This window comes from Marmota marmota, unplaced genomic scaffold (genome assembly GCF_001458135.2).
Source record: "Marmota marmota marmota unplaced genomic scaffold, marMar, whole genome shotgun sequence".
Taxonomy (NCBI): domain Eukaryota; kingdom Metazoa; phylum Chordata; class Mammalia; order Rodentia; family Sciuridae; genus Marmota; species Marmota marmota.
In genome coordinates this window covers 14,224,435-14,247,860 of record NW_026000075.1, presented here as the reverse complement: position 1 = coordinate 14,247,860, position 23,426 = coordinate 14,224,435, and the positions used below count along the sequence as shown (strand labels likewise).

General features: G+C 37.6%; 1 protein-coding gene and 1 pseudogene across 5 annotated transcripts in view; both read right to left on the bottom strand.

Annotated features, from left to right (window-relative positions):
- Window positions 1-23,420, bottom strand: part of Golim4 (golgi integral membrane protein 4) — a 76,499-nt gene extending 53,079 nt beyond the window's left edge. For all 5 annotated transcript variants that reach the window (XM_015494292.2, XM_015494288.2, XM_048814355.1 and 2 more), the window contains exon 1: window positions 22,959-23,420. In XM_015494292.2, coding sequence (XP_015349778.1) covers window positions 22,959-23,145 — 187 coding nt within the window. In that variant the 5' untranslated portion in view covers window positions 23,146-23,420. The remainder of the gene's footprint in view (window positions 1-22,958) is intronic.
- LOC125620100 lies at window positions 12,058-12,181 on the bottom strand (annotated as a pseudogene).
- Window positions 23,421-23,426: the final 6 nt, after the last annotated feature.

The following is a 23,426-nucleotide window of genomic DNA, read 5'->3' as shown; positions in this document are numbered from 1 at the left end:
CCCATCAAACGCACTGGAAAATATAACACAAACATTTGAAAAATAAAAAAGCCAAGACTTATAAATATTTCCTGAAAGGCAAAAGAACAAATTCTACATTATCAATATGCAGAATGTATGTGTGTGTGTGTGTGTGTGTGTGTGTATATATATATAAATAACATTTATGTATGGGATAGAAATCAAGTATTTACAACATCCTTTTAAAAGTTTTGTAGCTCTGAAAAGAATATAAATGAAACCTAACAAGAATAAATTATAAATTAATATTTTCTAGCCTGGTGTTTCTCTGATTATATAAAAATATAATTTTATAGTTCTTTTAACTTCAGAACTCAGAAATAAAGGACATTATGAGTTAAATTTCTCATTCTTTTTAAAATTTTTTTTGTATTTGTAGATGGATAGCATGCCTTTATTTTATTTATTTATTTTTATGTGGTGCTGAGGATTGAACCCAGTGCCTCACAAGTGCAAGGCAAATGCTCTGCCACTGAGCCACAGTCCCAGCCCTAATTTCTCATTTTTTTTAAATTAGTTTTTAGTTGTAGTTGGACACAAACCTTTATTTTATTTGTTTGTTTTTATGTGGTGCTGAGGACTGAACTCAGGGCCTCGCTCGCACTAGGTGAGTGCTCTACCGCTGAGCCATAACCCCAGCCCCTAATTTCTCATTCTTAACTTTAATATATTTATAAAATACCACTATCTGGTGAAAATATGTATCCAATATACTACACTATACAATGAAAATAACTTTCACAGATTTTCCTTAGAATGTTAATGAGTAAGAATTAATTAATCTATGCAAGATAAAACAAATGCTGATATTATGGGTGCATTTTTCTGTCAGATTTACTTTCCTTACCATGATGAAAAAAAAGTGAAACCAACAACAACAACAACAAAAAGACTATGATTAGAAACTGATCATTTAACACTCTAAGGAAAAAAGCAAAAAAAAATTATTTTTTCTTAAAATTTGGCCTCTAAGTAGTTACATTATCAGAGCAATTTTTCCCCTGAGTCTTGAAAACAAGTATACGATTTTTTTTACATATCAATTTCTTACAGAATAAAAAGTTTTTTAAAACAATGTTCTTTTTCCTATATACTAAATAAAACATTATAGTATTAAGTATAGATATTATAAAACATGAAGAGATTCGTCATTTGTTTTTTTTCATCTATTTTTTTCCTTATCATTCTCTAAAATTCCAATTGGAAATAAGAATACATAAAGCAAAACACCAACTTAGATTAAGAAAAAGAACTGTGCTTCCATTTGCTTTGACTTGGTAAATAAAGATGAAAATAAAATTTTACGGATGTTTCCTTTGATGAGGAACATCACTATGAATGTTGGCATCTTTTGCTTCTCAAAATTTTCTGCACTTTTCAAACACTGACACAATCATAAACTGGTATTTTAACTTCATATTAATGAATTATGACAATGCTTGTTTTACTATAACTCCACATAGTAGGATTTTTTTCGTTATGCGCTCAATTTTTAGAAGGGAAAAAACAGGAGCTGGGGATGTAGCTCAGTGGTAAAGCACCTGGGTTTGATCCCCAGCACTACCGAAAAAGAAAACTAAACTAAATAAATAAATAGGTAGAAATATAGATGAGAAAGATCAAACTCTACTCATAAGGACAGCTGGTTCTTTATCCAAGGACTGATACACATGTGGCTGATTCTTCATATCTATGTCACCAATACAGAATGATAATTGATATTTTGGTGATCCTCATTCTTACTACTGAAATAAAGCAAGTAATTGTTTGGAATGCTTTTCAATAATATAACTTGAAACTAAAAGGATTTTCTTTTAACCGATTTCTCTTCCTTTTCGAGAGGAAAAAATACAAACTCAAATGCAATAGAATGATTTTAAATAGAGGCCAGAATCCATACAAGTAGAGAAGATAATGTTTTCTATTTAACACTGACAACTAAATTCACCAGAATATTCCATTTCCTGACTATTCCACCTAATTGAGTTTTGCTGCTTTGATGTTCATAGTCTGAATAAAATGAATGAACAATGGTAACGACAGCCTTTCAAAGATATATAGTGTGAGAGAAATAAAAATGCCTGCTAAATATAGCATGTATTATAATATGCTCCACTTACATTCCTTACTAGAGACCTTATAGTGGGTTGTCAGAGCTTTATGTGATCTCTATTTTTATTTTCTAAGTTAGTGTCACTTTAGATCTTTGGTCTAATGTGGTTTGTTTCCAACTCTGGAGCCTTTGTATATAGGAAGATGAAGTTGCTAACTCCCCATTAGGTAAGTACTTGTTTTTTCAGATGCTGTAGTTTGTTACCTATAAATGGCGGGTGGGGCTGATTCACTTTTTCAAGATGTTTACCATGACCAGGCACATGTCAATGCTCTCACAATCCTGATAACCAAAATACTCTTTATTTTAACAGGCAATGGTACAGGCTAAGTGGCTGTGTAACTTACCAAGGTCATTCAGGTATTTAACTGGAGTCCAGATTTGAACTCAGGTCTACATTCATTCCAAATTTGGGCAAGTGCATAGCTGTTTCATCAGTTTCTGAGCAGGCTACTCACACTGTGGCCTCCATAAAGTCTCTGAAGTAATTGTCTACCTCACCAAACAGATTTAAAAGCAAAGTAGTATAAAAATTCATGATGAAGTGGGGCACAGTGGTGCCCACCTGTAAGCAGAGCAACTGCAGATCTAGCTCAGTGATAAAGCATACCTGGGTTCAATCCCTAGAACCAAAAGAAAAAAGAAAAATGATAAATCCAAAATAAATTATTTTTACTATTCTCCAATTAATAGATCATTAATTAACCAATAATTGTCTTTTGTTTTTCAACCCAGGGAAACCACATTAATTTTTATTAACAGGTTCTTAAATGAGTTACTTAAAACCATTCATTTCTGTGACTTGCCAAGATGAGGCACATGGCTTTATACCCTGAAGGGAAAGCTTATTGGTTGAATTAACACTTTTCAGATTAGAAATGAAATCCTATATTCTGAAAAAAAAAAAAAAAAAAAAAAAAACTGAAGTCAGACAGAAGTTCCCCAATTTTATACTTTTTTTAGAGTAAGTTCAGTTTTCTCAGTGAGCGGTCATTTTCTATCCTAAGGTGTTAAATCTATTCTAAGCCCAGTCCTTTTGACGTCCACAGTGAAGGTGACAGCTTTCTCCCTATCCCACAGACCAGGGCTCTCCTCACAGAGCCAGAGTGGACCAGAGACAGGTGCCTGGGGCACACTGCATAGGGCAGCCACTGGAGCCAGCAGAAGACTCAAACATGACCTAACCAGGCCCCCAGCCCACATCGTCAGTAAGCCTCAACTCCAGCACTCCTGGAGGAAAGGGGAGTTGTACTAAATTGGAAAGAAAAAAACTGCATTTGGTGTCAGCAGACTTGCATTGAACTTACTTCTATATTTCATTCCCTTTGTCATTTGGACACATAACCTTTCTGAGCCTCATTCATTAAATCCATAATGTCAAGGATAAGGGCCTAATTCAGTGTATGGCACATAACAAGTACTCAGTGAAATTCAGCTGACTTTAAAATAAGACAAGAGCAGAGTCCCAGCACTTGTCCCAAGGCTGAATGATGAATGGATAAAAGACATGCAACATTCTGGAGTTAGCAACCCAGAGTGAAGGAGCTGGTGCAAGCCAGGAGCCGGCCCAAGGGGGAAAACAAAGCAATGAGCAGCAGGAAGAAGTCAGAACTCAAATGAGATGTTCTGGGGCAGACAAGATAGTCCACGAGGCCAAGCTGATGACCCGGTTTTGCTTGATGACAAAGAGAAATGCTGACTTCACTGTTTCTGCTACTGAATAAATCACAAGGGTGGGTAACCTCAGAAAATATGTGAAGGAGTAGGAAAACACAGGTAATTAATGGAGGTTGTAGAATTTTAATTTAAAAATTCCTCTCTCTGAATGTTATTCTAACTTTGGGTATTTACAGTGACTGGCACATTCTCCCATGAAACATCATGGCTGAGATGCCTGTGACTGAGTTCCATGGTTTTAAACCCCAGGGAGGGTGTGAAATACCACGCAGCAGTAAAAACTGCTTCTGGGTATCAAATCTCTGAAGGATATCTAGAAAACAAAGGGCAGGCAATGTGGATGCTGCTTACCAAGGTGTTTGTCACTGGGCACAAAGTAACAGAGCTTGAATCTAGTTCAACCCGGTTGAGCAATGACGGGAAGGAAACACTGTTAAGGAGTAACATTCTGCCCTTAACGTACTCATTTACCACTTAACACCAACTCCGTAAGGAAAATGTGTTTGTTTTCAATGAGGCTCAGAAAGATTCAACCCTTGCTTCATGACCAAAAACTAAAACTTGGCCGAGTTATGCGGCAGTCTTACTTCAAAGCCAGCTAAGATACATTCATCACTGTCAAAAAGTTAAATAGAAAACCCTAAGTAAAATATAAGAAGTTTTAAAAAAAATAAAAAATAGGTGAGTCCCAGACACACGCAAAAGTGGACCAAAAAGAGCTAAACTAAAAATAAAATCTCACTTAACACTTAATTCCTTGAAAGAAAAATTGGGGATATGTAGCCTTAAGTCCTTAAATATAATTCTATATAGTCCTACCAGGATTGGTTATTTGGATTTCAAGCCCACAGCAAAGTCAGATGAAACAAATTTAAAGAGGGAGATTCAATAACTACCCTAAGAAACCGACAACAGCAAGGAGTACTATTAAAAAAAAAAATCACGACTCAGAACTTATACTAAAGGTGCCCTGATCCAGGACTATTTTTTTTTTAAGTTGTAAGATAATTTTATTTCTGTATATACTACTAAATGTATAGTTTTTTACATTTTTTCCAACTTCACTGAAATATAACTGAGCAATAAAAACTGTACATATTTAAAGTATAGAACTTTAAGTGTATATATATATATACATATATACACACACAAATGTATATATGCATGCTTTGTAAAATTATTGCCATAATCAACCTAATTAATACACCTATCCCCATTCATAACATATTTTCTTTTTTTATCGATTTTTTAAAATATAAATGATAGCGGAATGCATTACAATTCTTATTACACATATACAGCACAGGACTATTTAACATAGGAGCAAACTGTTCTTTGTATGATGAGCATGAATAGTGAAACAGACTTTCATGTATTTTTAGTCATGAATAACATACTGAGGTTTTCTTAACTTTTTTTTTTTACTTTTCTAATTTTTTTCGTTCAGATAGTATAGTTTGTTTCTTTCTTATATTCTGAGGATGTTAAAAAGAAACACAGTATTAATAACAGAGCAAAATAACACCCATAGAGACATCAAGAGGGTGCTCCATCTCAGAGCCGCCTCCAACTCTCATACTTCCTCCAGTTCTGAAATTTTTTCTCTCTTCATTTTATTTGTCCTCATGTGACCCATATCATTGTGTGCCTTTCTCTACTAACAGGACTGCTTGAGAACAAGGACCATGTTTTATTTGTGTTGGCAACTTCACAGTATCTAGCACAGTACCTTGTACATACACAGAGTAAATATTAGTTAAGGCCATTAAATTTTGTTCACATATTCAATGTTGCCATACAGGCATGCATGCAGAAATTATTTCATATAAATGGTTAAAATAAAACTTCCAGGGCTTGAAAAGGCAAACTTACTTATCCATAAATAAACAAGTGATTACGTACTGTAGTTCAGACCTTGTCCTCAGCTCAAAGACTGTAACAGTGGACAGAAGATACTAGTTCTCTGCATGGGAAGTCCTTATAATCTTATAGTAGAAAGACAGAAAAAGTAGGCAACATCCAAGGTGACATACAAATGAGATTTCAGGTCATTATAATTTCAAATAAGAAACTAATGTAGGCTGATAGGTTAGGCAGAATTTGGAGAAGTGATGAAGACAGTCCTCTGTAAGCATTTCTCTTATGGCTTATATAGGTCTTCCTCTTAACATGTCAAAGAAGAGATGTAGTTAGGACCTCTACAAAATCCTCAGAGGTAAAACCACAAATGTGCAGCTTCAAAATCGACAGTGAAATCTCCATGGACAGCATGCCAGCCTCCGACATTGTCCCCAGTGATCCCCACCTCTTGGTACTTGAACACTTCTTGTACACTTCCCTCCCACACAGTACAGGGTTGGTCTGTGTGACAAAAAGCACACAGCACAAGAGATGGTTATAAGAGACCGTGGTTTCCACATTAGGCTCCTCCTCTGTTGGATCCCTTACTCTGTGGGAAGCCAGCTGCCATGTCACGAGGACATGCAGACACTCTATGGAAGGGCACACGTGGTAAGAAACTGAGGTCCCTGGCCAACAGTGAGGAAGAGCCACGTGAGTCAAACGTGGATTCTCCCCGAAGACTGCAGCCCCTGTTAACAGCATGATTACAACCTTAAGAAAAACTCTGAGGCAGAACCAACCACCCAGCTGAGCACCCTCAGGAAACCACATGAAATAACAAATATCCAAGGTTTTGCTGCTTAAGGGTATTACATCTTAGAGCAATTTGTTATTCTTTTTCAGGAAGAGGCCTAAGTAGCTGAAGTCTGAGCACAGACCTGAATTAAGAACAACTAGTGATTAACAGATCTTAGGAAGAACATTCCAGACGGAATAGTAGCCCCATGAAGATGCTAAGACAGATGTGAACTTGGAATGTTCCTGAAACAGCTAAAATGCCCTCATGGCATTAGGTATATTAGTGGCATACAAGAAAGCTGGAAGAAAAGGGCTAAAACATCCTTCAAAGAGATGGAAAGCAACATTACCTAATCTACATTTTATAAATGATAATCTTTGTAAAATACTGGGCTACCTTGTGGGAATGAAGACTACCAGCAAGAAAACCAAGTGGAAGCCTTCTACTCGTCCAGTCCAAGTGGTGATGCGTATCATTTCCAGTAACTCAGAGTAGGATGTTAGAAATAAAAACATGGCTTGGTTAGATGAAAGACACATCCATATTTTAAAAGTAGAGTGAACACAACTGAATGAAAAACATATCCATGTAAACTATAGCATTCCAACAGGTTCTGGTTTTTGAGTGACACAGCACCCAAATAGATTTAGACAGTGGCAACATTAAATGTGATCTAGTGATCTAGGGTAACTCAAAATAAAAAATAAAAAATCATTTGTATGGTCATTAAAAATCATTATCTTGCCTGGGGTTATAGTTCAGCAGTAGTGTGCTTGCCTAGCACGTGCAAGGCCCTGGGTTCAATCCTTAGCACCACATAAAAAATAAATAAATAAATAAAGGTATTTTTAAAAAATCATTATCTCTTGTTATTAAAACTATGGGGCCTATGTGCTGGGGTTGTGGCTCAGGGGGTAGAGTGCTTACCTAGCTCGTGTGAGGCCGTGGGTTCAATCCTCAGCACCACATAAAAATAAATAAATAAAATAAAGGTATTGTGTCCAACTGCAACTAAAAAATAAATATTAAAAAAACACAAAAAATCTATGGGGCCTAGAAACAAAGACCTTTCCATTTATAAAAGAACTAAGTAATCAGTAGAACTTTTGGTGTCTGTTTTGACTGGTGCCAACCAGACTGTTTAAGCAAAAACTAGTGAAGGAAAAAAGAATTAAGTAACAAAACAGAGATGAGGAAGACCAAAAATAAAGCCAAGTTTTGTGTTTTTTTTTTTTCACATCAACATATTTCCAAAGGAATGACATTAATAACAAGAAGTATTTCTTTAAGTTAGAGAATAAATATACTGGGAACTGGCAGACTATTCACTAGTTTCATAAAGCATTTAGAGTTTCAATTATTAAGGCTTAACAAGAATCTACATGTCCTCACTGAAAATTTTCTAAGGAGGCACTATTCACAAAAAGTACACAAATGATCCTGTCAAAAAAGGTCTGCCTCTTCTTACTGCTTCTTCTATTATATGCACAAAAAGCATGTCAAGATGACTCACAAGAAATATCCATTTATAAATCAAGTCTACATTTGTTTACCTAGAGACGAATTTTCAGCTTCTAACATTATTAGACTGACAGACATGAAAAAAAAATCAAGATTTAAAATGCAAAACACAAACTGTTATTAAGGTTATTTTACAGAGGGGCTGGGGTTGTGGCTCAGAGGTAGAGCGCATGTGAGGCACTAGGTTTGAGTCTCAGCACTATATTAAAAAATAAATAAATAAACAAACAAACAAACAAACAAAGAAAATAAAAATACTGTGTCCATATGCAACTAAAAAAATTATGAAAGATTATCTTACGAGGGCTCTACCTCTGAGCTATAATCTCAGCCCAAACAAAGGAGCTTTATGATTCCACACTGTACCCTATCTTGAAACAGACTGTGGTACATGGGGCCATCATTCCAAATGTTTCCTCCCTCATGCTGGAGTTATACATCCACATCCTGCTATGCACTCTGTAGTGCTCATCACTATAGGCAGAGTGCTCTTCACCTTCCCATTTATGTTGAACTTGTCTGTGAGATCTGTTTGATCCACAGAATGTAAATGGAACTGACAGTGAGCCGCCTGCAAGGTGTTAACACTCACCCTCTTCTGCTCCTGTGATCTCCCATGAGAAGATCATCCCCAGGTCACAATCCTTTCAGCTCCAGGTATAGATTAGAGGTATGAGGAGACAACCTGAAATCCACCAAAAAACCTGTTGTTCAGGCCCAGTCCCAACCCAGCCCATAATGGCCAAACCACAGACCTGGAACATGATTATGTTTGTTATTATAACTTTGCTACTATAAGTCACTAAGATCTCAAATTTTAATGTAATGGTCTGTGTTACCTACAATGAAAAAAAATGATTAAAAAGTAGTATCTGTATGTCACAATACTAATTTCAAAATTGTTAATATTGAACTTATCATTGTTGATAATACACATTCTAAATTTTCACTACAAGTACCAGGTAAAATAAAGTTATATTTAACAAAACAAAAATCCACAGTGCTCTTTTTATATTTTATATAAAATCATTTTTGTATTGCATACCATGTAAAAATGAGGAAAAACAAATCACTGGTGAGATTAGATGTTATAATGAAAAGGTTTTGAGAAGTAGAAGAAAAATCACGCAGTACTTTAGTAGTAAAAGAAACACATGGCAGGTAGAGATCTGTGACAATCCCAAGCCTGCCATCCACAAGCTGTGTGCCCCCCTCAGGTCAGCACTATTCATAGGAAATGCTCTTTGAGCAATTATGATTTTTAAAATTTCCAATAGCCACATGTGAAAACACAGAAAGCGTATGTGCAGTATAAGACTGCAATAATAATCTGTTCATCACAACAGTTAAACTGAAATGCAGTTCCACAAAAACAAGAAAGTTATGTTTTACAGAAGCTGGGTGTGGTGGCACCTGCCTATAATCCCAGCTAATTCAGCAGGAGGATTACAAATTCAAGGACATCTTAGGCAATTTAGGGAGACCCTGTATCAAAATGAAAAATAAAATGACACTGTAGATATAGGTCAGTGATAAAGCACCACCAGTACCAAGTAAAATAAAGTTATATTTAACAAAAAAAAAAAATTCACAGTGCTCTACTTTTAAAATTTGAACTTAAATTTAACAAAATTTGAGATTCAGTTCCTTGGTCACACTAATACTTCTAGTGTTACCGCCACACTGATACTACTGTATTGGGCAGCACAACTGTAAAGTCATTCCATTTATCTGAGGGTAATTTTCTTCATGGATACACTTCATGGATACAAATAAAACAGTTATTTGAGATAAAGAATTTCAAACATAAGTGCTTACAGAGGCTGGGCTAGTAATATGAATGATCAAGGCAATTAAAGTGGCATTTTAGCCAACTAACGCCCCCTTCGTATCCTATTCCAAACAGGAATGTTGGTCCCATCTTATGGGACCTCATGACTTTTCCAACAAAGCTGGAAATCTGGATGTTTACCTAAAACCTCTTTTCTTTTTCATTTTTCCATGTAGACACTACTATGAAATTTTTCAGAGCACTGGATGGGCAAAACCAAAACATGTCCATATGCTGATATTTGCAACAGGGGCTCTTACTTTCCCTTCTCTACCAATCTATGATTTATTTAGAGGAGTGGTATGACTTCCACATCTAGAAGCTAAAACACACAGCTGGATAACTGGTTGAGTGGTGAGCTTGAAAGCCCCTCTGTGAAGTCAAGGTGAAGTCTGAGTTGCCTGGTAGTCTGCGGTGAATATCGGAACTCTAGGGTGAGCTTAAGCTCTTTCTACGCACCGGGATGCAGAGGAGTCTGAAACGGAATCATGCTAAAGCAGACAGCCTAAGTCTCCAATTCTGGATAAAAAACAATGTGCCAGAAACAGAAAAGGTGGTAGAGCCAAGTTCCCCACAGTGACTATCTCCCTCAAAACCCTGGAACCCAGATCCTAGGGAGCCTGCCTGGGCCCTGCCTGAAGGAACAAGGTAAGCTGAGAGTGGAAAGCAGAGGGGCAAGAGGGATTAGTAGTTTGGGGAGCCATCAGGACCTTCCATGTACACAGAGGACAGAGATGAAGAGGGGTGGCAAGTGGCAGTTGAACTCTGAGGCCACCAGTTCTTAAAGTCCAGGTGAGTCACCACCTGGGAGTATTCTTAACAGGAAGAATCTGAATTCATAGCTTCAAAGGAGATAAAGTGGAAAGTTTTTGTGAATACTATAACACCTCATTTTAGTTCCAGGGTAAGGAAGCCTTGCAAACTGGGATAATAGCAAAAGCCATGAGTTAGGATTCAAGTAACTTGAGCATTAATTCCAAAACATGCCACCGTCTTTCTGGGTGACTTGTTTCTCAAAATTAAAATAGTAATAATGAAGCATATTGCTTTACTCTATAACACAGGGTTGTTTTCAGACCAAATAATATAAATATTAAGCAATCTGGAAGCATAAATTTCTCATAATTTCAAGACTTTTTATTAAATTTACTAAGCAACTGCTAGTGGATTCTAGGAATGCAATTTTTAAAATGCCATTTAAGTCTCTGATTAGAGACTTATTCCAATTGGGGGCAGGAAACAGTGGTTATGGATTCAGGAGGAGAGTGACAAGCACTGACAACCCCATTTCACACTCAAGTACCTTGCAGCCATGTCTAAAGGTTCATGGGGTGAGACCAGAGGAGCTCACATTCCAATATGAACTTAAAAGGACCTCAAAAGGAAGAATGTACCCTGAAGCAGTAGTTCCTAACCTTTTTCAGGTCACTGATGCTTTGAGAATCTGATTAAAACTAGGTTTCCATCTTGGAAAAAGACACATACACAGAAATGACATGTTTTTAGGAAATTGGTTTAAGGACCCCCATGGATCCCAAACTGAAAATGTTACCTGTAAGAAAGAGAGGGTCACAGACAAAACTCTCAATACGGTCTTAGGCAAAGAGTAGCTGCTAAATAGGAGGCTGTCTTGGAAACAGCTGGAGGCCAAGAAAAAGAAAAAGAACAGACTTTATAAATGTTCTACCCTATTCAAAATATTGCTACTGTAGGCCCCTCAGGAGAGTTCTTAGACCCTATACAAAGGGTCTTAGACAGACTCACAAATACCATCATTCTAGCTAACTGGCAGCCACTGATTCCTTGGCCAGTGTCAACAGGAGGAAGTATCCTCCAGTTCAGCCCCTAGGAATCCTAGCCAAACTCAGAAAACAAAAGGAAAATCATATAAGAAAAATATAATATGTAAGTCTCCTTAAGAACCATATGCACATCATCAATACATTTCAGAACAGGTGGGGGTTGTATTCATTTTGGCTTTTGGAACAGAGAATAGAAAAGAGATCATGTCATAAGGGTCTTAAGGTATCCATGGAAATACCACCATGAGCAGAAGGCCACAGGCCCCACAGTGCCAGTGAGTATCGCAGCAGCAACCTGGCAGCCACACACACAGCAATGATGGGGGATGTAGGGGTGGGGATGGGGGGGGAGATGGCTGATGCTATAGAAACTCAACAGCAACTTCTCAGTGACAAGAACAGACCTTGCCTCAAAGCTCAAATGGAGAATGGATGCAAACGAATGTTGATAAAATATTCTCATTTCCAAATCCAATCTCACATGAAAATAGAGACGTTTCAGATAGAAGATGTATCAGATATTAAGCTGATGACAGATATTATACTTGATCTTAGCCAAAAGACTGAAAAGCAATGAAATACATTTCAGAAAGTTCAAAGAAAGTCAAATTTAAAATAGATATAATTATCTTATGTATTTCTAATGACTAAAACATGTTTATGAGAATGAGGACATACTCTGAACTTAGAATTACAACTGTCCAGACATAGTTAATGACTTTTTCATAATGTGCTCTTATACTTTACTTTTGATTTTATTTTATTAATACTACATAATACTATTCATATATCATAATTGTTTTAATCTTGACTTTCAAAGTAGGGGTCAATAAAAAAAATTAAAATTATCAGTCATGCAATTAATGCTTCAAAGGTATCCAAGACCAGTAAAACTTTGTGGGGAAAAAAAAGTAAAAAACAAGGACTTCGAGCTGTGGCTTTAGATCAGTGGCAGAGCACTTGCCTAGCTTGTGTGAGGCACTAGGTTTGATCCTTATGATCACATAAAAATAAACAAACAAAATAAAGGCATTCTGTCCATCTACAACTACAAAAAAAAAAAAAAAAAAAATTCAAAAGGACATTCAGCAAGGACTCCAGTCTATGAAGTCAGAAGCAGGTGAAAAATGTTGCTTGAAGAGACACACTGTTCTCCCTTTCTATTTACTTGCCAAGGAAATGCAGTCCCTGTTAGGAGGAGGAAATTTTAACCTATTATCTACGGGTTTGGAAACTCCCCCAATGACAGGGTACCTTCCACTTTGTTATTTCTGTCAACAGTCTACTAGCTGCTTTATATTTCAGAAAGTCTCATGGAATTTTAATTTTTCCAGGTCAGATAGTTAAGCACCAGATGATTTTCCTTCCAAGTGCCATGATTTCAAATGCCACTTCTTGCTAATATACTATGAACTTTATAGCGAATCACATTTTAATATGTATTTTTACAAAATTATTAAGTAAATAATCCAAGAAAATAACTGAGAACACAGCCTGCACATAGCAAGTACTAACTGGATGCAATGACTTTGGTAATGATGATGTGGCCACAGTGACAGCATAACATTCAAATAAGGATCCTTGCCTCATGGTAGGCAGGGACTGAGGTAGTCCCCAATGGTTCCAACCTTCTGTTCTTCATATCCTCACAAACCCTTTTCCTTTGAGTCTGGGTTGAACTTGGTGATTCGATTCTAAGGAACCAAACATGGCAGAAGTGATGGAATATCACTTCCAAGATTATTAAAATACTTTCACTTTCTTTCAGTGCTTGCATCCCTCTTGCTTTCTTGGATCTCTTGCCCTAAGCACAGCCAGACACCATGTTGTGAGGCATTCCTGTGAAGGGCCATGCAGAGCTGAAGCAAGTTGGAGGTGGATCTTCCCAGACCTGCCAACAACCCCAGGAGTGAACTCTGAATCAGTCCCTTCAATTCCAGTCCAGTGCTGAGAGGAATTCAACTATGGTCAGCAACTTGACTGCAACTTCATGAGAGACTTTGAGACACCCAGCTAAGCCCAGATTTCTTTCCCAAAGATGTTAGGAGATAATGTTTGTTGATCTAAGTCAATTCATTTTGAGATAATATAGCTTTTAGAGAAGTAGAAGTGGATTTGGAATTGTGTAGTGCACTGTAAGAAGAGTATTTTGAGAATGTAAGAATTTGGGAACATAGCACACACAAGTTTGGACTTCAAGAAAACAGATGGAAGGATTTAAGCAAACATGAGAAAAATTTATCAGAAAGCAAAAAGTATGGAATACCCGAAAGTTTAGTAATACACACCATTACGTATAGTTATGTGACCCAGTCATCTGCACTTATATAGGAAGTAAAAATTGACAGATAAACAGTTAAGACTTCCTAGAAAATGTTACAGATGTCACTTTGGTTTCTTCTTACTATTTAATACCAAACTACAGGGAAAAGGTCAAATGAGGGGAAAAGGGCTAAACAAAAAACAAAGCCAGAAGCCAGAATTTGATGGTTTCGGAAATTCGCAGCCTCTCTAGACAGAAAATCATGCTAAAATTAAGAAAGGCACCACAGGAAAATATGGCACCACCAGGACACTATCATAAAAACATGATCTCAGGACAAAAGCTGAGAGTATGGTCATAACTCTCTTTATTACAAATTTGGAGGATTAAAAGGAACGTCTTGAGGTACATTCAGTCCCACCACAGGACCTCCAAAGAGTGTCTCAGATCCTCTAAACAGATCTTCAAGAAGTTTAAGGGCCTTGTCCCTCACCAGTTTCAGCATACACCAAAGTAGAGAAGAACAAATCTCCAAGAGAAAGGTGGGTGTGGCTTCTGTCTAATGGAAAAAAAAAAAAAACTTCAGGAAGTTTTGCAGAGAGCCCACAAAATTTTTGAGAGGGCTGTATCAGGAGAAACAATGCCAATATGAGTCTGAAGTGAAAAAAGAAGCCACGGATCTCCAAAATTCTACTGGCAGAAAATCTGAAAAAATACTCAGCTGCAAACATATTCTACCTTTCATTTAAAAAGGCAGAATTACTCAAAGGTTAGCACTCTTTGCCCAAAGGTAGTGTCAAGAGACATTGAAAATTATCGCCAGGCCTCAAGATCTAATCAAGAGCAGTTGCCAGCTTGGATTTTAGAATTGCTAAGGACCAGTGACTCCTACCTACTTTACATTTTCAGCCTTTTTTGAACAGAAAAGCAGCATAGGTAGTCTATGTTAAAGGCAGATAATTGGACGATTTAGTTTCACAGATAAAGAGAAACTGTATTTGAAGAATTACACATAAGGAATTATATCCAAGAAAGCTCACCACACTTGGATCAAACCTGGATGACTTTCAGATTTTGAGTTGATATAGTAAAGAGGATTTAGTTTTCATGTTCTAACAGAAGTGATGTTTGGGGCTGGGGTTGTAGCTCAGTGGTAGAGCATTTGCCTAGCACTTGTGAGGCACTGGGTTTGATCCTCAGCACCACATTAAAAAAGAAAAAAACAACTAATTAATTAATTAAATAAAGGTATTGTGTCCATCTACAAAAAAAAATTAAAAAGTGATGTTTGACAGTATTATTTAACTTGTTTTAGAGCATCCAAACCTCTGAACAGAATGCAAAGTCCTTTTAAAAATTCCCTCTCAGCTTATTAAAAGGTTGTGCTATTGAGACAGTATAACAAAAATTACAGATTTATAACATTAAATCTGGCCAATGTAAAACTTGATTAATTACTCTATTTAAACCAAATTAAGTAATCGAATAATTATCACCTAGCCAATTTAAACCTGTTTATCATTAATTTTAGCATTACAGCTATCGTCAAGACAGCACATAAGCAATGTCAAAGCCCTCTCAAATATCTTCATTTGAAATTTTTGTTATTTCTTACAAATTTTCAATTAAGGAAGAAATTTTGAATTAAATGTGAACTGAAAAATGGAATGTTTGATTCCCCTAAAATGATTATAATATTAATTCACTTATTCTCAAAAAAAAGCAAATGATATCATTCAAATGTTCCACAATACCTATCCTTCAGAATGACAGCACATCTTTTACTTCTCTGTTCGCTATCTATCATATTGTGACATTTTATATATGAGAAATAGTTAAAGCAATATTTTTTAAATGTCAGACTCTTACAGAGAACAATTTATTTCATACCCATGTCCCCCTAGGCCATGGGCCTGTTTAGTGAAGCTTATTAGTGAAGGCAATGACTGACAGACATGTCCTCAGTGTAAGCACTCATGGGCCAATAAAAACAAAGAACACAAATACACCATTCAGAAATACACAGCATTATTTAAAAATAGCTGTGCCTATTGCTATTCAAGCTAAGGAAAGGGTGTTGTTGGGTCTGTAAAGACAGAACAGGGAAGTGAAGGAACAGTGTCTTGTTTGCGAGTCTGGGCTTAACTTCAGACACATGGCAAATGACTTACCCATCTCAGATTTAGTTTATTAACTGTAAAATTCAGTGTTTGTGTAAGGTTTGATCAGTTAGTACATTTCTAAACTTCAGACCTCTCACATGGGTTCTTTTTTAAAAAAATTCTTATTTGTTCCTTTTACTTATATATGATGGTAGAATGTATTTTGAAATATAAATACATGGAGTATAACTTCCCATTCTTGTGGTTGTACATAAGGAGGTGGAGCTACACTGATCATGTATTCATATATGAACATAGGAGAATAATATCCAATTCATTCTACTGTCTTTCCTTGCCCATTCCCCTTCCCTTCCTTATATGAGTTTTTATCACACCGATGTAAAACCTATAGGATACTTAGTTAACAAAGATTCACTTTCCCCTAAAATAAACTTCTGGAAAGAAAACTTGACACCACTGTCTCATCAATTAAAAATCTGATTTACATAGCATTAATGGATGGTGATCAATAGATCATTTAAGTTAAAATTATATAACATAAGACAAAACAATTATTAAGTTCTAGCTGTCAGTCTGTTGTCTACCCACAGTCTGTTTTTCTTTGGAAAAACAGGTGAGCAGTCATATCTAGCAAAGACATTCTAGCATCAAACCGAGTTTATCCTTGTCAAGAAAGTACTAAAAAGGAATTATAAGTTTTTCATCATATGATTCAATTTCAGGAAGTATCTGCATCCACCTAAAATCAATTCCACTGCCAACCAAAGTCATCTTCCACAGCCGCAGCAAATGTCCTACACCCTGGAGATGGTGCCTCAGATAATCACAACTGTTACTTTCAACTCTTAATTTTATCTTGAATTCTCAGATGACCCACTTAACCTACTTTCTCCAGCCATTAATATCATCATGAGAGATACTAAAATAATTTTGAGGGCAATGGTTTGTCATGGAAAAAACACAGGCTATAAAGTCACATTAGGGTTCTAAGCTCAGTTTCATTAGATCACATCTCTTCACTGCCAGGTTAATTAACCTAAGCCACAGACTTGTTGATCAGTCACATGAAAGTGTCGCTGATTAACAGTATCATGCATGTAACATGCTTAGCAGAGTACTTGAACATGGTAGGCACTCAATAAATGTGTATTAAAAATAATTCAATCTCTTCAGATAAATCTTCTAAATCCTACCATGAAAAATTTACTCCACATTATCACTGGCTCCAAAGGGAAATACATATTACCATTTTTCCTTCACAGTAAGCTACATTCATATATACCTTTCATTTCTAAAGAAAGCTAGAAAATTCACAAATCACCTACTGGCCAACACATTTTGTCCTTCATGATAAAACAGGAACATTTGGTTGCCAAACTGAAAAACAGCAACTCTTATCTGCTGTTCTGTAAAGTGTTTTCAGGTTTTCTTTCCCCCACCCCTGCCAAAAAAAAAGGTAAAAAGGGTAGAAGAGACAGAGAATGTGTGTCTTAAAGTTTCATGGGCACATAGCTCTGAAAACAGCCACATTTAGACCACAACTAATAACACCAGTACCTATTACATATAGCAAAGGACAGGCCCAATACAAGCAAGCCCAGTACTAACCCAGCAGCAGCAGCAGTAGTCCTGGTCATCTTATACACGGTAGGAATAATGTGCTCCAGGACTCATGCTAGTCACTTTAGATATAGTATTTGTAATTCCTACAAGAGTGCAAGACAGACCTCCTTAGCCCTAATCCAAATGTGAAGAAACTGAAATCCACAGAGGTCCCCAGTCTACTTGAGATCAACCTATTGGTAAACACCACCACCTTTGCTGCCCGAAGGAGCTCTCCCTTCACTATTCTCTACTGTCTTTTTTAGAAGATATGAACAAGAACCTTCCTCAGTGCTTGAAAAGTCATCAGTTGATATCAATCCCCTTTTTTATCCCTCCCCTCTTCTGGTTTCTCTCCATTATTTTGCTTTTGGGTGCTCCATCTTCAGTCTTCATTTTCCCAACTTCAATTCACTTATTCCTTCAGCCACTGAAATGCAGTCTTGTATCCCAACCCTACAGGAAACTGTCCTTGCTGAGTCAGGAAAAAAAATTTAAAAAGTGGAGGTAAGGTTTTGGAATGCACACTAAAAGTGCTTTCATAATACACAATTCTCTTACATGGTCAACCAGTTATTCTCATTACAGAGTTGGCATGTTCCATTTTACAGGGATGACTAAGACACACATCATGTATAAAACTGGTTATATATTTTTGTATGAATCATATGCAAACTGAATCAGTTTTTAAAAGTAACTAGAGCTTTTTATCTTTTAATCGGGGAATGAATGTATATGTAAAAACCTACTGAATTTAAAGAGCATTCTTTTAAACAACAGCTTGATAAAAACCTACTTTCAAACTGTATGATGCACATTAGTGAAGCTATTTCACCAACAATGTCTAATTGATATTAATAAATCCCAACTTTGCCCTTGATTTCGACTACATCTACCATAACATTGCCCAGACTTGACACCTATATTAGAGGTCTGTGAACCACTCTGTTGCACTTGAGTCTCCCCAATAGACCAAATGCAAGTTCAAACACTAATGATCATGATAGCCTATTATAAATCCTATTATCCCGATTATTACACATGAAGAAACTGAGTCACAGGGAAGTTCACTCCCTTGCCAAATATCACAGTAAAAAGGATAGCAGAGAGTTAAGCCTATGTGCTCAGACCTGAGCTACTACATCTACTACACCTCACTTCCCTCCATAAATAAGCACATTCTTAGGCAGAGAGAAGACTAGATAGATACAGACCTACTATTTACTGAGTACCTACTGTAGGCCAGGTACAAGGCAGTGGAAGATGAAGGAATTAAAAAAAAAAAAAAACAAAAAAAACCCTTGATCCTGACTGAAGAGATTTTTCTGTTTTGAAAGAAGATTCAGCCAAAGTGGAAAATCAACATGTATCCAATTTCAACAAAAAGTCTTCATGTTTAGACTAGTGGGCCATAGTAAGTGTCAGAGCGCATAATACAAAGGACAATAAACTTAAACAAATGTGACTCTCAAAAGCACCCAATTCTTTTATTTTAATTATCCATAATACACTTTTCTGAAATAGGAACATTTAAAACATTATGTAAACCTTTTTCAATGTTTTTTTTTTTGGTCATCATACGGAAGATAAAAGGCACCGTAGTACTGTAACCCAGTGTTGTTTTAGGAACATGGGGCTCCTTGCCACTAAAGACTATTTATAAAACTGTTTCACAGTTATCTTTCTCCCAGATCTTAATGCACATGGTATTTCACTTAAAGTTGCACCCCTCTCCTAATCTGGGATGATCCAGAAGACAGTCCATCAGTAACCATACTCTTCATTTAAACATCAAGGAAGAATCCTTTTCCAGAGTAAAGTCCCCTGGATTTATGCCTATCTGTCTATTCTCCTTGATGTTCATTTAGAAATATCCAAAGTACGTGGCTAACTACAAAAACAAATTCTGTCAATTTCAAAATTTGTACAAACCTGGGAAGAGAAAAAGAGACAAACCAACTCAAACTCTGATAATAATAATAACAGCTGGTCTTTAAAGAGCAGCTGTGTGCCAGGTATGCGCTAACAGTTCTATGTGAATTATTTTATTTAATCCCCAAAACACCCCTGCAAAATGAGTCATCCTAACTTCCATTTTATAAATAAGAAAAATGAGGCCAAAGTTCATACAAAAAGTCGCAGAACTAGAATTTGAATCATAATCCAAAAACCTGTCTGGCTTTAAATCACATGCTCAGGATAAGATGCAAATGTCTCTGGGGCCTAACCAAGTAAAATAAATGTATGAAGTGGCTCAGTTTTAAGATTATAAAGCTGTGTTCCTCAACCATGGCTGCACACTGGAATTACCTGGGGAGCTTTAAAGACTACTGGGGCTTGGGTTCCACCCCTTGCAGATTGTGATTTAATTGGTCTGGGAGCTGCTAAGTGATTCTAATGGGCAGTCAAGCCCAAGAAACACCACTGATAGGTACATAGAATGGTGCACTTGAAAAGCAGTGGAAAAAAAAAATAAGTGTAAAGTAAATACTGTGCTGTTCAAAGGTTGTCACTACTCTGCTACCAGCATGTGACCTATGCACTACTCCTCAGTGTAACTAAGGTGCCAGTATGGGAGCTAGAAACATTGATGATGGATGGATGGATGGATGGATGGATGGATGGATAGACAGATGATTGATTGTTTGAATGAATGACAGAGTCAGACACAGACATGGTTTTTAGTGGAGAGGGTAGGCTAGTCTCTCAACTTTTCCCATATCACCTCTCACTGTCTCCTGTTTATAGGACTATTCCACCACAAAATGTACTCAGGGTAAAAAGTAACCTACTTTCAAAGGAATCTCTAGAGTATAGCCTACTCTTCATGGGAAGATGAGCTAACTATGCTCATTTAAAAAATGTATATTATCAGACCAAAGTACTTGAATTTTTTCAAGAGTCAGGTTTTTTAAAAGAAGGCCGCTCAGAATTAACTCTGATTCTAATCCAAGCCAGGTCAAGAGATCTTACCTCACTAACAAGTCTTAAGAAGGGAGAGTCTGATGCTCTAAAAACCCATCTATGCAGGTAGTACATGAAAATGCTAAAAAATATCATCTGTCATTGCAAAAAGAAATAAAAAGTTGCATGCCATCAGAAAATGTTCATTAAATGGCCTGCAAACGTGAAATTCAAAATGTTACAGAAGAGTGAATCCATTAAAAAAAAAGACACTTTAATCTGCTTGTGAAATAATTCTTCCTACATAGTCATATTTTAAGTGTTGCATCACTATAATCCAAGAGGAAGTGGCAAGAGAGTAAATTAGGAAATGAACTTTAAAGCCACCCATTCAAACTAGGTAGAAATATTTTCATCTCCTGCTACAAAGCAAAAGTTGTGCATGTTAATGATCCCCTATTACCATTTTCCACCCCTCTCCCTACAACCCCACAGAAGGAAGACAAATTAAAAAAGAAAAGAAATTGAGATTGATTTTCAAGTGGAATAGTGCAAAAAAAGCTGTGATTTAGAAACCAGGGCCTCTGTCAACAAGTTCCAACTTTGGCAGTTAAGGCAAGAGAGCTACTTGGGCAAAATATTTTGTTGTTTAGTTTGATTTTTCAAAAAGCAGAGACACAGAAGCAAAGCCTAATAAAGCAGACAGAAGTGCCTGGGATCAACTTCTCACCACAGTTCAGAATAATTCCTGTTGGTTGTTTAAATTAATACATATGGATTCTCCTTTTGAGCATCAGGTACTACACAGTACCAAGGATGTAATGGAGAAAATGAAGCCCTGCCTTCCTGGGTCTCCTAAATAAGAAACTAAGGCACACAACCTCACAATGCATGCCCCTGCCACACCTCTGTGAAAATCCAGTCCTCGTTGTTGTCCAGTCCCTGTGTCTCCCCTCAACCCCATGAACTAGCAGACAGCAAGTTCTTCTGTTGGTCCTGGTGCACTAAAATTCACAGGGAAACTGCTGGTAACTTCTAAATAAATAATGCCCACCTGCCTTACCCTCCTCATACCAACAACTCATGGGTAAATCTGAACATACTAAAAGAAAAATTTTTAACCTAAGAGTATGTCAAAACAGATTTTCCTTTTGAGCCAAGCCCAGCCACATATTTTCATTGCCTGTGGCTATGAAAGCTCAGTGGGCTAAAAATACTTTCCTTTTTCTAAGTTGGGAAGAACAAATGAGTCCAAGCAATCAGCTGTGTATCATTTTCTCTCATCTTAAAGTTTTTACTAGAAAACACCCGGAATAGCTGGAGCAAGGAAAAGGCATCTGTTTCATATTTGTATTCACACACACAAACAAAAAGGACCCTCCAGCTTGCTTCTGCCTAATACTATAAAATAAGCTATATTTGCATTATCAGCTAAGACTGTCAGCATTTCACTATTTATCACTTGGGGAATGTTGGAGGATGGCATATGTGTTGAAAACAAACCACAAGTAGAGGTAAAAGCTAAAAGCTTTCAAAAAATATATACATATATGTGATGACTATGTCCTTAACAAGACCACATGGTACAGTCATGTATCATTTATGTTGAAATTTACATTAAATGATATTCCAAACTAGAAGGACACAAGCTTTAATTCTTTCTACAGATTTTGCACATTATGTTTGCTGTGCCTGACAACGTGAAAAACTGTTTCTGCCCTTTGAGTTCCCAAGACTAACTGTAAGAGACAGACAGACAGACACACACACACACACACACACACACACAGCTCTCTGATGAATTAAATGCTACTCAGGAAGACAAATTTTTTTTTTTTTAAGACAAAATACCTGCAGCATAGTGAACAGTTAGGTAGTGTGGGCTTTTCCCACACACCCAACACCTCTCAAATCACCCTATTAAAGTATCAATTTAAAAAAAAAACTAGCAGGTTTAGGTCCCATTCAACTGATACTAGTTGGGGCTATTATTTTTCCTTGAAAAACATCAGTTTGAGAAATCTCTGCTCAACTCCTCATTTCTTAGGCGATTGGTAAAGTCAACTGGAAAGCAAACACCTAGAAACCACGGAACCATACCTCTCTGGGATAGGCTGGCAGAAGCGGCTGGAGAGTTACCAGTATGCCTGCTTGGACTGTAGCTGGGCCTTTGACAAGTGCTGGGTTAAAGTAGTCCCTGATCACCCGCCCACCAAACGCCCCGCTGGAAGATGGACTGGTGCTACAGATTTCAAAGGAAACCGCTGAAAGGAAGGAAGAGAATGGGGATGTCATCTTCCCTGACACTTGGGCGGGGGACGGAGCCCTGCACCGCTCATTCTGATGTCCCCGAAGGTCAGAGGTGACAGCCTCTGTGTCAAAGGCTAATAAACGTCACTTTTCCAGCCTCGCTGAAAGCACAGGGCAAAGTTGGCCAAGGGCCGCGCGCGTCCACTGTACCTTGTAACTGGGCAGAGAGGGACTCCTGGTGCTGCTGGTACTTGAGCGCCACCGCCTCGGCTTTCCGCAGCTGTGTCTGCAGCTCGTAATAGAGCATCGCGCCATAGAGAAAGCCAAATACCACGGTCAGCAGCAGCAGCGTCTGGAAGATCCGCTTCTGTTTTCGGGAGCACATCCCGTTTCCCATAGTCCCGCCTAAACCCTGCGCTGCGGCGGTAGCGGTCGCCTCCTCTCCTCCGCCCGAGCGTCCGTTCAGCAGCGGCCACCGCAGGAGGTGGCCGGGCGCCGCATAAGGAGACGCGAGACACAAAAGCGGGGCTGGAGGGGAAGTGGCGCCCGCTCAGCCCCCGCGCGCCGCGGGGCGCACAGCCATCAACGCCGCCAGGCTGGGGCCGCCAAACTTCTGCGAGGCTCGCTCTCAGCGAGTCGCCCGGGCCCAGGAGGGGCCCTCCGCATACTTTCAGAACT